Source organism: Oreochromis aureus, linkage group 22 (genome assembly GCF_013358895.1).
Source record: "Oreochromis aureus strain Israel breed Guangdong linkage group 22, ZZ_aureus, whole genome shotgun sequence".
NCBI lineage: Eukaryota > Metazoa > Chordata > Actinopteri > Cichliformes > Cichlidae > Oreochromis > Oreochromis aureus.
The window spans coordinates 33799964-33816724 of record NC_052962.1 but is presented as its reverse complement, the minus strand read 5'-3'; the positions used below and the strand labels follow the sequence as shown (position 1 = coordinate 33816724).

Sequence of the window (16761 nt, the reverse complement as noted above, 5' to 3'; positions counted from 1 at the left end):
CGTTTTTAAATATCTTTGTTTGCGTTTACATCTCCAGCCACCCGATGGCGCTTCTTTATATATATGCTGCTTAAATGAGTGCAGATAAAACATGTGAAGCAGAGCGGTGACAGGTGCTGACTATTAGAGGAAAACACTGACTGTGCCACACTACAGAGATGAGACAACCTGTGGATAGATTTATGCACGTGGAGTAATGTGGTTCTCTTTTGTTTCATTTCACAACTTCATATGGACACTGTGCCTGAACAAATGGAAATAAATGGAGCTCTGGAACTTTAAACCAGTTTAAATACATGATCATTTGAACTAGACATGAATATTTCATTTGTAAATGTGAATTATTGTTGCTACTCATATATCGACACCCCTAATATAAACCAAAGGTTTGTTCTTATAATTTGTTGAACCCTTTTTCAGGGTTTAGAGTAATCCTCTATAAAAATGCAGGGTTCATAATATTTGAAACACCTGTCATTATAAAGCAGCCCAGTTCACCAGATCACCACAACAGTGAACACCACCTAAAAAAAAAAAAAAAAAAAAAAAAATGGCATTACAGTTGTGCCTAATAAAGTGACCACTGAGTGTGTAGAACTGCAGAAAATTTCATTTATTCCACTGATTTCTTAAATAACCTGAACACCATCAAAAGTGTCGCTTTAATAAATGTAGTTCTTGAACTCAAAGAGCTCTTGAACGCCTCTCAGAGGCTCATAAATAGGACATATTGTCTGTGACTGAATGTTGTTAAAGTCTCTTCTCTGCCTGCAGCGGTTTCAACACCAACCCTGCATTCAAGGCTCTAAACTGCAAGTTCATCTTGGTCACATTTCTGTGTAAACACCCGGTAGGTTGTGAATGATCTTTTGCTGTTGAGGCAACATGTTTCTAACAAGCTCCCTCCGCTTCCTGCAGGACTGTAATTTCAGGTCAACCAACAAAACCGCAGGAAAACTCGAAGAACGCCTCAAAGGGATCTCTGCTGAGTTGCAGAGGTCCCTCATTGTGCAGGCAGGTGGCTCACATTCAGTCCATCTCAAAGCCCTCATCAAAGGCTCACGTGGCTCCGAGGCCTGGAGGACAGGTGTTAGATAGCCGAGCAGATGAAAATGGGCGCAGCTCTTTAATCTGAGCCAGTAATCTAGGGAATTATTTTGGCAACACATTCACACCATTTCTGTTTGTTGTTGAGCTTCTAAAGGCGGCACCGTCTGTGTGCATTTGAAGGTATACAGCTATAAAAAAGGTACATTTAAGACCTTTTCAAAACTATTTTAAACAGAAATATAAGACAGAAAAAAGAAAAGAAAAAGAAACCTCAAGCTCAGCTGGCATTGTAAACACTTGAAGGCAATGACTAATGAAAAAAAACTAAAATCATTAAACTCAAACCATTTGCAACTTTCCATTTCCACAAACTAACAGGCGATCTGCTATCTGGCAAAACTTTCCTTATCTTCTTCAGTTACAGCCACTGTACTGCAAACAATAAACGGATACTCTGTTAGGACTCAGCCTCGGGGAATTCTCTTTCTGGACATTGTCCCTTTTTTTTTTTTAAAGACACAAGTTTTAAGCACCCCGTGACAGCAGCAGCTTCCTCCAGCAGGAAGATGCAAAAACTGATCAAAGTCAATTACAAACTCGCTGATCCCAATCTGACAGGGATACACCACAAGCCTGATCTATAGAGACCATCTTGTGACTTACAGGACCCAAAAGATCCATTTCTAAAGAGCTGGTGTAGATTGTGGCATGCGCTGATTTGTCCTCAATGAGAACTTCAAGCAGCATTATTCAGCATGTTTCTCACTAAAGACTGATATCTGTGATTAGGTTATAGGAAGTGGTCATTTCTTCTCCATCCATCTTATAGAAGGATACAAATTTACTGACAGAGCTGGAAAAATATAAAAAAGTAAAAATAACTGAAAACAATTAACTGTTTTCTTTAATCCACCCCCAAAAATGTAAACGGGTAAAAATATCAAGATCAACATTAATTAAAAACATGCACTGTTTTTTTCATTAGCTCCTACTTGTAAGTATTACTGGGACCAAATATTAGTGGATAATTGCAGGTAAATGGCTCCATAAAAACCACTAACCTTACACAACTTTTAATTATTTGAAATCTTTTAAAACTGGTTTATCTGACTTTTTTTTTCCAGATTTCAAAACAAATAGTCCTCCAGAGTGTAAACAGGCCCTGGAGGACGTGTCATAATGACCTTCATCCTCAGTTCCTACTTACCGTTTCTATGAGTTTGCGGTTTTCTACTAGCTGCCTTTTGTCTTTGATCTCGTTTGATGCCACCCACGTCTTGATCTGGTCTCGAAGACGCTGAGGGACCAGAAGAAGAAGGAAAAAGAGGGGGGGACATAGCAGGAGAGGAGGGTGAAAGAGACAGAGAGAGAGACACAGACACATCAGTGAACTCTGCGATAGGAGCGCAGCCTCCTCTCCAGCAGTCATGGGTGTTGAACATGATGTCTGCATGCAGCAAACAGGCTTGGCGTGAAGTTTGGTCCTCATGACAACACTGAACATTTCAGGCTGAGCGAGATGATATTTAATACTACGCACAAACACACACACCTTTATGTGTGGCAGGTTAAATGATTCAAGTCAGCAAACATCTCAGCCTTCACAGTCCATTTTCAGAGACATCAGGTTAAGATCAGCAGCTTCTGTCTCACCTGCTCACTGCTGATTGGCCACAAATTAGAGCCCACTCACACCTGGTGCTAAAAGGAGTCAGGATCTGAGTAACGATAGCCCCGCCTTAAACTGAGTGTGACTTCACAGAAATCACAAAAAAAGAAAAGAAAATCAACTCAATCATTTCCTGTGGCCTGTCTCTCTAGAAAACATGTGGAAAGGTCACAATGCTGTTATCTAATTTTAAAAGATAATTCTACTTTACTTCTATCTGCTGTTTTTTCCCATTATTGTGGCAGTTGCAGCCCTATCAGTCATGCAAAGTTAGAAACAAGGATATCAGGGTAACAAGTCCAAGCTGAATCATTTTTTTACAAAAATCCTTTGAAAACGTGAGTCTGACTGAAAATAAAAAGAGAAATTAGCTGTCCTGCATTGAAAATAGCCACCTGAACATTGGTGCCATCTAATAATGATCTCCTCCTTTCAAGAAATCTATACAAAGAAAGTGGAGAGAGCAAAGGAAGTATGGCCCACAGAGTGACAACAAGAGGATGAACTACACTGATTGATTAATTAATTATAATCCAGAACAAGTGAAAACAGGAGGATAATCCAATGTGCTCTTTTGATTTTTAAGCTGTCTGTGTGCAACTGACAAACTTGAAAGCATGACGAAGCGAGGAGAAGAAACAAGAGAACTACTCTGCACATACGAAACCAGACTGAAGAGGCCAAAAGAGCAAAAAGGTTCCAGCCAATTAGTTATTGGATGTCTGTTTATGGTCACTTATTGTTATGGTAAAACAGTCGTTGCTAAATGTGACTGAGATGCTCTTGGTGCTTTAGCCTGTGTTCTTGTCTTCATGCTGGAAATGAAGCACATTTCACAGAGTTGCATTTTCCTACTTTCAGCGCCGAGAATAGAAAGTGAACAACATCTTTTTCATGTCAAGGCCCAATAAACTCTGCTAACAGTTTACACTAAATATGAGAAATTCCATTGGAACAAAACAGGTTGTGGTGTGTCGCTAAGTGTGAACTGAGGATTTGAAGAGGAGAGAATTGTTACTTTCAGATTTGATTTTCTCAGTGTGCATAAAATGCTTACACAGCTTTCTCCACGCCTCCAGAAGTTATTTGAAGTTTCTGTGATTCCATTTTTTTGTTGCACATTTTAGCAGCATTACAGAACTTTAACATTACCCCGGTCTGCTTAAAATACACCTTGTTAATCAGTTATCAATAAAGGGAGGGTCCGCGTGGGTAATCGTACCAGTGGTCCAACCCTTTTGCACCATTTTGATTCCGTGATGTCAAAACTTGTGATGATCTGTGGGCGGTTCAGAAAGCAGAGTTGGTTGCAGAGGTGGAGGAGTTTCAGTGGAGGAGTCTCTTGCTCCTGCAAACGTGGTGCTGATTACAGGATGCATGATAATAAAAGTTATGAAAAAAACAACTCTAATCAGGCTCAAGTGTTTTCTGCCGGCGCCTGATGTGTTTTGAGTTGTTACAGTTTTGGGTGTATTCCCAGCTTCTTCATTCAGTAATGTCACTGAACCTGTGAATTCAACTCAAGTTAAAGGTTTGCTGACCCAGGAAGGCAAACATCTATGTCACTATGTCACTTTTGTTCATTTAACCTGAGAGAAAATCCAGTGTTTCAGTGCATTTTTAATAACCGAATGGCTGTTTTCCTGATTTAAATTTGCAGACTTAAGAGACACTGTCCTGTTGATTCAAAAGATATATTGATTTGTGTCATAATATAGACTACGGTGAAGATTAATGGGCCAGATCTTTCCAGAACCACCATTTAACAAATCTCAGGAGGTCTGGGAGGATTGACCAGATGAAAAACCTCCTTAAATACCAACTTCCTATAGTCCAGCAGCAGTTTGGTGACAATCTGTGGATGTTCCAGCATGTTGTAGCACCATGACTCTAAGCAAAAGTGATAACTTGCTTTCAGATCATCAAATTAACATTTCAGACCCACTGCCAGAAGACTCCACAGATTTTACAGCTTTTGGTCAAACTGTAGGTGAAAAACCTCTAGAAAAAAAAAGATGGTTGTTTCCAGGAAATCTGTTTAACCTTCTGGTGACGCCTTGTATGCTGGAGGGGTTTTATTGTTTGTTTCAACACGACAATAATATGTCTGTCTTTTAAAGGAGTTTGCTTTTTGACTTCTCTGACTTTTTAAACTTTGTAATCATTTAAAATCAGACACACATCTACCCTTAAGTTATACTGATTTAATCAGCTTTGTGGGTCTGCTTGGGAGCCCAGAACACCTCAACCAACCCGTCAGTGGAAAAACTTTTATTTTCTGGTTTCCTTTTTTCCTTACCTGTAGCTTTTTAATCTCTTTCTTGAGGTCTGCTTCATATTTCTCCTTCTGGTTTGTGTTGGCTGCATTGTGAAGCTGCAAAGGAAAAAGAGAAAGAAGGTCAAAGCTGAAGCGCAGCAGTACACGGGTTTCAAAATGTATGATACTAAAAATCATCCAGTCTGTGGAAAGTTTTACAGCCTGCAAATAAAGCATGTGATCATACCCTTAAAATCAGAATTATGATGTTGGTAATTAGATTAGTGCTACTAACTGATTACATTTGTTTCAATAGCAAAAACAACATGATTAAGTGGGAAAAAAACATAAACCTAAGAACTAAATGGGTAATAAAGTGAGACATAAAACTAACAAAGGTCATCCAAATAAACATGAGTATTTATGAAGAACACAAGCTTCTGGAAGGTCATAAGGAAACGCAGCAACTGCCAGCAGCACAATAAAAAGTGGATGTAATGAAGGGAAAAAGGGCAACTGGGATCTTTGTTAACTTATGCGCTAATGACTTTGTGCCTCTTTATTAGCAAAGCCGATGTTCACTGTGGGCCTGTGAGCTGCTGTGCGCTCTGGGCAAAGCATCGTTTTAATAACAGCTGTATTCACTTTGTTTATTATAAGTATCATGAGTATTGGACATCCTGTTGTGGTAATGGCAGCATTTATTAACTACTAAGGTTAATAAATGCAGGAGTCTGATGAAACTAATGCAGCACAGAAACATTAGCAACAAATAGCCTGAGAGGGAGAAAGTCTATCAGTTGCCCGAATGATAACAGATGGAACAAACAGTCAATAATAATTGATCACTTGGTTGGCAGAGAATCTGTGAACAATAATTTAACGATTAATATAATTTTAAGACCTTTTTATAAACATGCTTCTTGAATTCTTCTTTAAAACTGCAAACAGAATATTGTCAGGATTTACTAATTGCGGACTTCAAGTGGAGAATTTTCATTTTTTCTCCTGTATTTTAAACACCACTGGTTGAAGACTTTCTAATATTAGACATTTCTTGTTTTTTATACCTTTGTAGACTACGCAAAATAAATAAATTCAGTAAATATGTATTAGAACCTGAAATCGCCTTACCCCAGATATATATTAATATGATGCATGCGTGTTTTTAAATAGGCACTGATAGGTAACAGAATATAATTTAGAACCTTTTGGGGTAATTTCAAAAGTGTCCTCACACAGTCTGTCCAACCATATCAGCTTTAACTGTAGCATATGTTGGTCATGTGGGTTAAGCTAAAGGGTTTGTAAAATATAGTTCTTTAAAAAAGGATGAACATATTATTTTCTTTTTACTGTATTTTCAATATAACAATACATTCTTGGTATGTATGCACATATACAAATATCGGCAGATCTGTTGGTGTCTCTCTTAACTGCCTATGAAACTGTGTTTGAGACAAAAATCCAGGTTCTCAGATTCTAGTGGTAACATCTGAAGCTGTGTAACTTAGAAATGCACGTTGCTAACCTGCTGATAACTTAGCACACCACCTCTCATTCAAATATGGTCACACATGCTTCAAGAACCAGCATGGCAGCATCCAACATGCTATAGCGAAAGCTTCCAAATGCAGAGTACCAAACTAGTAGGTGATGTCACAGTTGTCACCTCTATATTTATTAGATACAGTCTATGACTTGCAATAATATCAGCCTTCTTTTTTAAGTGGCAACTCAATTTACAGACAAAGTTATAACAGTTAAGTTTTTTAATGTGTCTTACTGGCATAATGTTAATGTTAACCATTTCATCGCTGTAAGTAAACTAAATTAAATATCATTTGGTGCTTTCCAGTCGTTAGATTTTCACTTTAGTTCCTCTTCATTTGAAAGTAAGGCATGAACTCCTCGTCTCCTCATGCAAACCTCCACATACACTCTGCTGTGCTGTGGGAGCCGCCAGACAATCACTGTGCCACAACGCCAATTGATTGCAGCATTAAAATGCAATTATCCCTCTCATCCTCATCATGACTCCATTGCAGGATATCTTTGAGTCTAAATTAAAAAACAGAAAGTTGCAGTCCCAACAACAAGATGATCATTTCTTACCTTTTGCCAAATATCCTCAAACTGCTCCACTCCCTCCGCTACTTTTTTCAGACATCGATCTATTTCACCTGGAGGAGACAAAAAAAGAGCAAAAAGTTAATATAAAGCATGTCAGACATGTATCTCAGGTCTAATTCAAAGAAGCTGTATAAGCAGGTCAAAGCCAAAAAACATGATTTCTTCATCAAAGTCATTTCATAAGAGGTGGGAAGAACAGCTCAAAAGCACAAGTATAAATAATAATGGATTCATCACGTCAGAGCATCACTGATCTCTTTTTTTAGTTAAACTGACTTGTGACATGACACATTTCTTGACACAAGAAATGTGTCATGTTTGGGAAATTATTTAGTATATGAGCACTGACGCTGCCGATCCTGGCTCTAGCTGTACTGGTTAATTGATTAAAACCAGAGTTTTTTCTACCATCAATATATTCCTGCTTCCAGGTTTGAGGCGTTTTGCTCAGCAAAGTGGCTCCTGCTTAAAAACAGGCCACTGGAGCGCTGTTTTTGTGTCGGGCACAAAGAGAAGCGATAAATGCACCATATAACAACAGGGCACTTAAAACTGTGTCTCATGAAATATGCATATTGTAAAAGGCACATTATGCTCCTGAGCAAGTGGTGGCACATATACAGCAGCTAATTCCCAATATCTTAGAAATGCAGCTCCATGAATGGCGTCTGGTGGATGTTTAAAGAGTCAAAAGCGATTAGGGAGTGACAGAAAGAGACAAACACGTCTAGATTTAGGCTCAACAGATTTACGTCTCCCTTCTGTGGTCGCACGGATTAGCTCGTGGCTATCAAATGTAAACAGGAAAATGCTTGCAGTCTAATTTTAACATTTCTGACCTGGACCACATCAGCCTAGTCATTCTGCTTTTTACATACCGCGGAGGAATGTCAATGTAAGTCCTTGAGTGGAAAATCATGATATGCTCACCCGTATCTCATCCAATTACAGCTTTATGTCATAAAAATCACATGGTTTACCTGGTCAGGGAAAATCTAAATCATCATAAATGTACAGTCCACCCTCATTGTACAATTTTAAATACTATTAAATATTTCCAGAACCTAACCATTTATGTTTTTAAAGTTTTGAATGATAATGAACAACACCAAATATCACAGGCCAAGTGTAGAAACTGGTCCCGTGAGAGACTCAAACTGTGGTTGCTGATGTGAGTGGTGACAATCTTCACATCACCTCCAACCCCTTCAGCCTCCAGCCCCATTATGCACTTTTTCCCCTTTTAAAAGTGGAAAATATTCATTTAGTGTACACATGACACCAGCCAGACAAACGAACGTGTTCAGGAAAACAAAAATAAGGATGGGAAAATTTGTTTCCAGAAACAAAAATCAGCAGATCAAGGGTGTGACTATTTCACAGACTGTATTAAAATGCATGCACATGTGAAGTGAGGGAAAAAGGTCTGCCAAAAAACGCCACAACTCCTAAACAGCCATTCCCAGCTTGTCATGTTTCACATGTATTTCCAGCAGCACCATGAACACACCATGATGCTCATTTGGTAAAGTGGTAGTTTCTACACAGTCATTGAGGTTTCAAAATGCAGAGTGCAGAAACCAGCGGGTGACATGACAGTGACTACAACCATGTTTTATGGACAGTGTTTGATCTCGGTACTCTCTGTGTTGGTTAAATTCTTTGCATAGCCAAAGATCTGCAAAACAGGGGGACTGTAAATCCCACATAAGACAGATGATAAAGCAGGTTATGCATTGGGCATGTAACCTTGATAAGTTACTACTGCATGAGTGTGTAACATCCTCACTTTTTCTGCCTGTCATCTGAGACATCTGATTTCTAAAACCCAAGGCAGAGATGGAAAATGTTCAGCTTTAAGAAAGAAAATGAGACTTCACAAACCAATGGGTGACGACTTGGAGTCTCTAGGATTCAGCTTGCAACTTTAGCTTTTTACCTTCATAGTATTTTCAGAGTTGTAGACGCAAAATACATAAGAATGGGGGTGAAATTTGTCCAGTCCCAAGCCCAGATACACGTGAGTGGTCACGTGAGAAAAGGGACCCAGCATTGCCAAATCAAACATCCAGGGAGCAACCGAAAGTACCTTCCTCCTATTCTTCTGCATGTTTTTGATCCTTCATAAGCTCATAAGTACAGGAGATATCAGCGTGAAATTTTGCAAGCTAAAAATATGTTTACACTAACTCCAAATGCTACAATCACATTTTTGTTTAGTAGGATCTTTTACTATAACCAGCTTGGGACATATCAATATTATGGGACATTTCAGATTTCCAATAGCACGGCTGCATGCTTAACCCAGGATATGAATGGAGCTCTGTGCTGGGTCCACCCCGCCTCTCGCCCTACGACAGCTGGGAAAGGCTCAGGCACACCCACCACCCTGAACTAAATAAACAACAACTGCACTAATTTAATGTCAATGATGCAGAGTAACAGAAATAAGCACTGGTACCCTGGATGTCTGATCGGTTTTCTGATAAGTCACAAGAGAAAACTGTGAAAGGTCTTCTTTCTCCTACATTTTCATACTAGGCTCATGTTGTAGCTGTAACTGCCTGAGAAATGAGTCAAAATGACTGTATAACAGAGTGATGTTTAAATATTTAAAAATTACATAATTTAGACATATTTTCATAGTACGGAAGTACGAAGGCAACATTTTGATTTCATACCCTCGTATTTCTAATCTCTTAAAAAGATCATACTTTTATTTGATCCACTGTGTGTTTGCTAATGAAGGTAACAGGAGTGATGAGGAAATAAGCAGCAACCAGTGAGGTCGACAGAACCCTGCTGCTGTAACCAAGTTGTGTGAACAAACTCCAGCTTGAGTCTGGCCTTAAACAGCCTTGATGTTAAGATACTGCCGTGGCTGTGTTATTTTTAGATGAAAGTCTACCTCCTCTGTAATAATACATTACAATTTGACAGAGCCAGGGCCGTGCCGGTGCTTGATCTTTTCTTCCTCATGACAACATTTTAGGGGGATACGTATGTGTGTTTTTGTTTTTAATGTGACAGCTGTTCAGCTGGAGAACTCACAGGAATCTCATGTGATAGGATGAGTGATGCTGAATCCTGTCAAAAAAGTGTTTTTTAGCCTGCGGCGACAAGCGTCGGCTGGAAAAAACCATCAAAGTTAAAGACATCGACGGGGAGGAGAAAAAAAGCCTCGAGGTTTTTTGGCATTCACACAAAGGTCTGGGTTCAGGTTACAAGACTTGTTGTGGTGAGTGTCAGAATTTTATCCCAGCATTATCATCCAAGAGCTGTGAGTGTGGTAGTACTTGTTTAAATTTTCAAAATAAAAGTATAGAACAAAGAGCTTGAAACATGCTCCCTGCTCTGGTTTCTGTGAAAGTGTGTCAGAGCAGTGAGCAGACTTTTGCACAGATGTCTGCCGGCGTGCACGGATGCGCAAAAACAGGCAGAAACATTTTCACTAAACCAAAACAGGAAATGCAAAGAGACAGAAAAATATATGAGGGAAATAAAAATGATTATACTATGTGTATACACAGTTCACTCAACAATTTAATGACAGCACTTTGACCCTGCATGTCTCCATCAAGCCTGAAAATTCCCTTGCACACCAAAGTCAGTTCCTGGATTCAGAAAAAATATTTACATACAGATTTGTTTGTGATTTTTTTCTAAAACATCAAAACAGCGTCTTCAATAACGTCTTATTTCAGTTTCTATGGTTATTTATGAAGATTTGATGCGAAATGGATTTCTGACTCCAGATCCAAATCTTAAATACATAAAAATTCACAAAACTTTTTGCTTTTACTTATTCAAATAACAAACCAATCATACAACCTTCCACACAACCTTCCTGGTGGAGGTAAAAATAGATAAAATACGCAGTCAGGAAGGATGTGAAACTTTTAAAACAACCCCGTTCACCCCAAAATCAAATTTACATATCTTCCCTCTGGCTTGTAGTGCAATTTATCCATTCAAATTACTTTGATGCGAGTTACCAAGCTTTGAAGATATCAGCTGTAGAAATGCCTGCCTTCCTTTGAATATAATCAAAATAGATGGCACTTAGCTTTTAAAAAACAAAACAAAACCTTCGAGGTGAAAAAAAATGATCATGACCTGGTTATTCAGAAAACTCCACAAGTTTCATGTAGGAACCTTCTTCTACCTGCAGTCTACACGCGCCAAAATAAAAAGCTGCCTGACAACAAGCTTACATGGCAGTTCACGCTATCAGTGTTTACACCTTGGCAAAATCTCATCACTGATGGATACACACTTCCTCCTGCAAAGTAATAACGTGCGTAAATGTAATTTTGAACTGTCCTTTTAAGTTTCACCTCTGCCCAAGACAAAATGTACAGGCCGAATTAACTGTGAGAAACATCTGCAGCTTTATAAAATGATCCACTATGGATCTTTCTATCCTATCCAGCTCATTCTATTATACCTATTAGACGGAGACAGCAGGTCGAGAACATGAAACTGCTCAAAACAGGTTTTGGCACACTGAACACCAAAAAGCACTATCTAGTTTGATTTTATTTAAAAAGAAGTGTTGGTAACTCGCATCAAAAATCATTTAGATTTTTACCCAGTGACTCTGTTTCTTACCCATGAACTCCTCTTGAGTAGTTCTGGATAACTCACAGATCAAAATATTACCTATTTAGTATCTACCAATGTAATCGTACATATATAGGAGAAAATAAAGTAAAGCAGAATGAAGCCCTATTTAAAAAGATCGATATCAATGTGCTTGAAGGTTTTCTGTCCTTATCATCAAGTTATGTTTGGAATCCATGTTCGGATTACACAAACTCAACAGAAAATGTGTATACACACTTCTAAGAGACCCTACTTTGTAAAGTGGGTAGTTCTGATGTAGAGTAGAGGGCAATCTGAAACTTTCAGGCCATCTGATTTAAGCAGACAAACACATAAAAAGCACCTGAGAGGAGAACGAGCTATGTAGGTAATTTTACTGGAGGGCAGGAAAGAATCCAATCTGACTCCAGACTAAAGACACAGAAAGAAGCTAAAATGACAAACTGCACATTAAACCAATCATCTGATGCTGCCGTACATGTTTTCTTCTGTGCTTTTATTTGACACAGAAAACATAAAAATGTGGTAAAGCAGGTAAATCCCCCATGCTTTAGTTAAAGCTAGAAAACAAAAAACAGATTTATTTTAGCTTGCATGTGAAGCCAAACATTTCTAACCTGGCAGGATGAACGCTTATGTAACTCCACAAACAAGCTGCTTGTGAGCACATGTGACTTTTGTTTACAAGCCCGGGCTCCCTTTTAACCAAGCACTGTGAAGTAATTAAGGAAATAAACCAAAGAAAATTTTCCACTTTTGGTCGAAAACAAACTGCTTGCCAACGAAGCAGGTATAGGTGCGCTAGTGCACTATTTATCTTTTTCCGGTCAGAGTGACACATGGGCGGAGTTTATCACAGACAAAACATCAGGGGACTTTCCAACAGCAACATAAATACACATAAAACACACATAACACAAACTCAGAGATCTTCATTGTAATTTGTGGTTAACCAAATCCACCTGGCACCTGATCATCCCACTAATGCCCTTTTACACACGCACATGCATGCAAGCACACACTCAGGCAGAAATCTCACCTTGAAGTTTCCTTTTATCGGCCATGACTGATGACTAGGATGATGTCTTCATGCCTTCTTTCACTGCAGGGAAATAAAAAAATAGCAGTCTGCATTAATAAATCCCAGGATAGGTGTCACACAGAAAGACTAAGAATATAAAAATGAAAGGAAACAGGATGCAGAGCGATGATGACTTGGGGAAAGATGGATGGATTGAGGACAGAGGGAGAAATGTGGACACAACTGTCCTCATTAGCTGCTACAACTCAGTTTGGTTCTCCAGTGAGAACCTTTGGTGAGGAAGCCTCTTTAAAGGAAGCAAAAGTCGAAATGTTTCTGTGGGTGAACCTCTGGAAGGATCATTAAAAATTCCCGGTGCCTTTGTTTCTGATTTTTGAGGGCGTCTCACCCAGTGACTGAGGTGTTGACTGACATCTGGCTCTGGCTCTATGCTGTTCTAATTATCACTACTGTACAGGTCTCCTGCTGGGAAGCATCACTCCAATCCTGACTCAAAAAGCTGGACTGAGTCAGTAAAAATGTGCCAATCTATTCCATTCAGTTCTATGTCGTTCTGCATTTACCTCACTGTGTGTCAGCAGCAGTGCACCAGTTGTTAGCACGAGAGCAAAAGGAGCACGGAGGAAGCTGCAAGCAAAGGGTCGGCAGTCTCGAGGTATTTCACACCTGTGATGCCAACAGCTTCTCTTTGTATATTTGTAATAGTTTGTGACTTTACTGCAAATTGCGGTTCTCTTTCTTCTTATGTTGCCATGCTGAAAAAAAGTGTTATTGCTGTCAGCACACTGAATTCCCGCCACTTTTCTGCAGCTAAAAATAGAAAAAAGCAACAACAAAGTTGACAGCCGCCATTCCAGGGCAGACCTTTTGATTCAATCTGACTCAGCAGTGATACCTAACACTGCTGTGCTGAGCAGATCAGATAGACGTGAGCAGGTACGACAGGTATAGCAGAAGAGCTGTTTATGAACATAAGTGGTTTCATCAAAAACTTGGCACGCTTGCTTTGAGCACGTGGCCTCCAAGGTTTTCATAGCAGAGAGGCATCGAAGTCATTCCTCACATTTCTTCTTCTTAAACTCAACTGATGACAACTTTATTAAAACATACAGCGAGTAAAAAAAAATCTCTAATATCTCTAATAATAAGAGCTTAATTTCAATCACAGTTTGATAAAACAATTACTTTTTTAATGAATGGTTGCTACAAAGCTCTTGTTTTATCTTATGTTATGAATCAAAGGCACCCATTGCCTTTACAGCAATGCTGTAAACAGAGGATCATCCAGTCCCCACCGCCTCTGCCTCTCTAATAAATAAAATAAAATAAATAAATAATACAGATTACAATTACTGGAAAAACTAATCCATAAAATGTGGATTTTTGCCATAACCGAGCAGCCCTAAAGTCCTTCTGCATGCAGTTACAGTTGCAGGTGGCCTGTGTAGATAAAAATGTTTGGAAAGTGGAGCTCATCGGTCAGCACAAGAATAAATATAATACCAGCTGCAGGCCTTCGAGACAGTTTACTGTAAATATAAACCTGGCATTACGGTATTTTGCAATTTCATACTGTCATAGTACTATGGAAGGTCATTTAAGGTTCCAGGTGCCTCGAGGTACAACTTACTGCAGATAAATGATCCGAATGCCTCGAATGCCTCCAGGTGGATAGCACTTACTTCAAATGCCAATACAATTTAATTACTGTACATTTGTTTTTATGAATTTCTTTTTATTTCTGTCAGATAAATATGATCTTAATCTGCTCAGTACTGAGGTTTTATTCATGCTGTGGGATCATAATTTAACTCTACTTCTGCCCCTTGATAACATAATATTGTGTGATAACCTGTTTTGACTACAGCTGCACTAAAACACTAAAAGCAACTCAAAGTGTAATGCGGGAACAGAGGCCCGATTAAGAACCTCATCTCAATGCCTCTCTCTGGTTACAAACACTAACTATTAAGTTTGCTTTAAGCGTTTATATATGACAAAGTCATTAAGTCAACTTTCAGTAATTAAAGCCGTTTATATACATTCACAAGTGAGTGAACAGTGAGCGGGTTGCTTTAAGCTAATTAAAGCAATCATCACCATCATTGTTCGTTAATATCGGCAGGGGAAAAATGCAATCAGCGAGAACTAATTTGACTGCAAATTGGCACAAGCCAGAGGAGCACTTAATCAGCTGCAGAAGTTCAGATTTGATACCCAATCTGTCGATGAAGGACGAGCTTTATGTGCTATTATTCATCATTACTGATCGCACAACAGGTCGGTCTCACGGTCACTACCGAAACAATGCTGTTTTTTTTGTTAGGGATTCACCAGCACCGGTGTTTACCTGTTGTTTCACAACAATTTCATTAGATAGCTCAGTGTTCAATTATTTATCATTATGCAGATTTATTTTTGTCCCTGCAAAACAACCAACGGTTCTGTCCAACTCTCCTCCTGTAACAGTCCTCCTGGCATCCCCACACGGTCGGATATCCCCGTGCTGGTACGGTTCCCAGATCGTCAAAACTAATGTCCCAGGTTCAACACTGCAAGTGACCAATTGCATTATTGTGATGTCATAGTTTTGCAACATGGAGACACCATCACACCACATACCAAACCCTAACTCCATAACTGTGACTATAGCCCCATTACCCTAAACATAACCAAGAACACATTTTAAAGCCCAACCCCAATGCTAATCGCCCCTTTTTTCTGAATTTTGTGGACATTAGCAGATTTTTTTTCCACATCCCAAAACTATGACATTATAGCAATGTGATTGATCATTTGCAATGTTAAACCTGGACAAATATAGTCCAGGTTATATAGTCAGGAACAGCACCAACACGGGGACATCAGACACAGAAAACCTTCCTGTGATGCTCTGTCTCGCTGGAGGAGCTGGACAACCTGCACACACCTGAATGGGCTGCAGGTGCTGCATCATGCTACCAGCAGTGACAAAGACCCTAAAAAGTTGGGAGGGCTAAACAGAGAGCAATATTCTGCCATCACCACCTGCTAAACCATTCCCTTTTTGGGGGTCGTCTTGTTGTTGATGCTCCAGTGCACCTGTTGTCACTTAGATTTGTATTAAAGCAGCTGAAATGATTCCCGGTGGTTTATGCTTCCTAATTGGATGGACTGACATCACTGAAGTTTTACTGACTTTATGTAACACTGGGCTCATCAGGTTATCCCTTGATTTTTTATGCAGCCAGCGAGAACAATAATGTATTCAATGCTGATTGTAAATTGTCTTGATTTATTTATTTATTAAGTATTTGAAGTCAATCGATAGATAATTATAAATCTGAGATATTGGAATCATTTAAGTACTAAGGTAACACACTGAGACAAACTCCAAGAGCCAAAAATGTTATTATTATGATAATAAATGTTTAGCCTTGGAGTGAAACAGAGAAGAAAATTTTTAGTTTTCTATTTTCTAGTAGGTTAAGAAGTCAAAACCTTATGATAAGCAGCATAATCGAAAAGAGCCACACACAGATGAATTAAGATCCTGAAAGATTTAAATTCTAACTTCAAAGACATAAGAGCTGCTTCGTTGATTGGACACCCATCAAATTGAGAAGATGATCCTCTTGCCTCAGAAAGCGACCAAAAGTACACTTAACAAAGTCAAGTAAGGACAGGCGGTGCAGACGTGTTATTAATGAGCAGTCTGAGGTGAGGCTGAGAAGATGCTGTGTCAGCTTTAAGGCGCAAACTAGCAGCACACCACTTGTCAGGTTCAGACACGGGCCATTAAACAAAGGCATATGTGACGACGCCGGCGCCGCGCAGAGCTACTGTTTGTGATGCTGTTTTGACACATAAGCTGAGTGAAACGAAGAGCTACAGAAAAAACATTTAAATTTTTATTTGTGTTGCAGGAAGTGTGTCCGAGACAAGAAGCGAAGGCTCTTGTTGCAGCAGGTTTGACCCCACTGTTCTTAAAATGCAGATTAGGAGGAGATGAACATTTCATCAAAA

General features: G+C 39.2%; 1 protein-coding gene across 2 annotated transcripts in view; it reads right to left on the bottom strand.

The window, feature by feature from the left end:
- The window catches only part of cnot3b (CCR4-NOT transcription complex, subunit 3b), a 44860-nt gene that overhangs the window by 24293 nt on the left and 3806 nt on the right, over window positions 1-16761 (bottom strand). Inside the window, exons 2-5 of one of the 2 annotated variants that reach the window (XM_031729219.2) lie at window positions 12754-12816; window positions 7092-7159; window positions 5019-5093; window positions 2258-2347 (exon numbers count right to left, since the gene is read on the bottom strand). In XM_031729219.2, coding sequence (XP_031585079.1) covers window positions 2258-2347; window positions 5019-5093; window positions 7092-7159; window positions 12754-12778 — 258 coding nt within the window. In that variant the 5' untranslated portion in view covers window positions 12779-12816. Of the gene's footprint in view, window positions 1-2257; window positions 2348-2602; window positions 2711-5018; window positions 5094-7091; window positions 7160-12753; window positions 12817-16761 lie in introns of those variants that run through there. The other variant, XM_039605740.1, reaches the window with a different exon arrangement.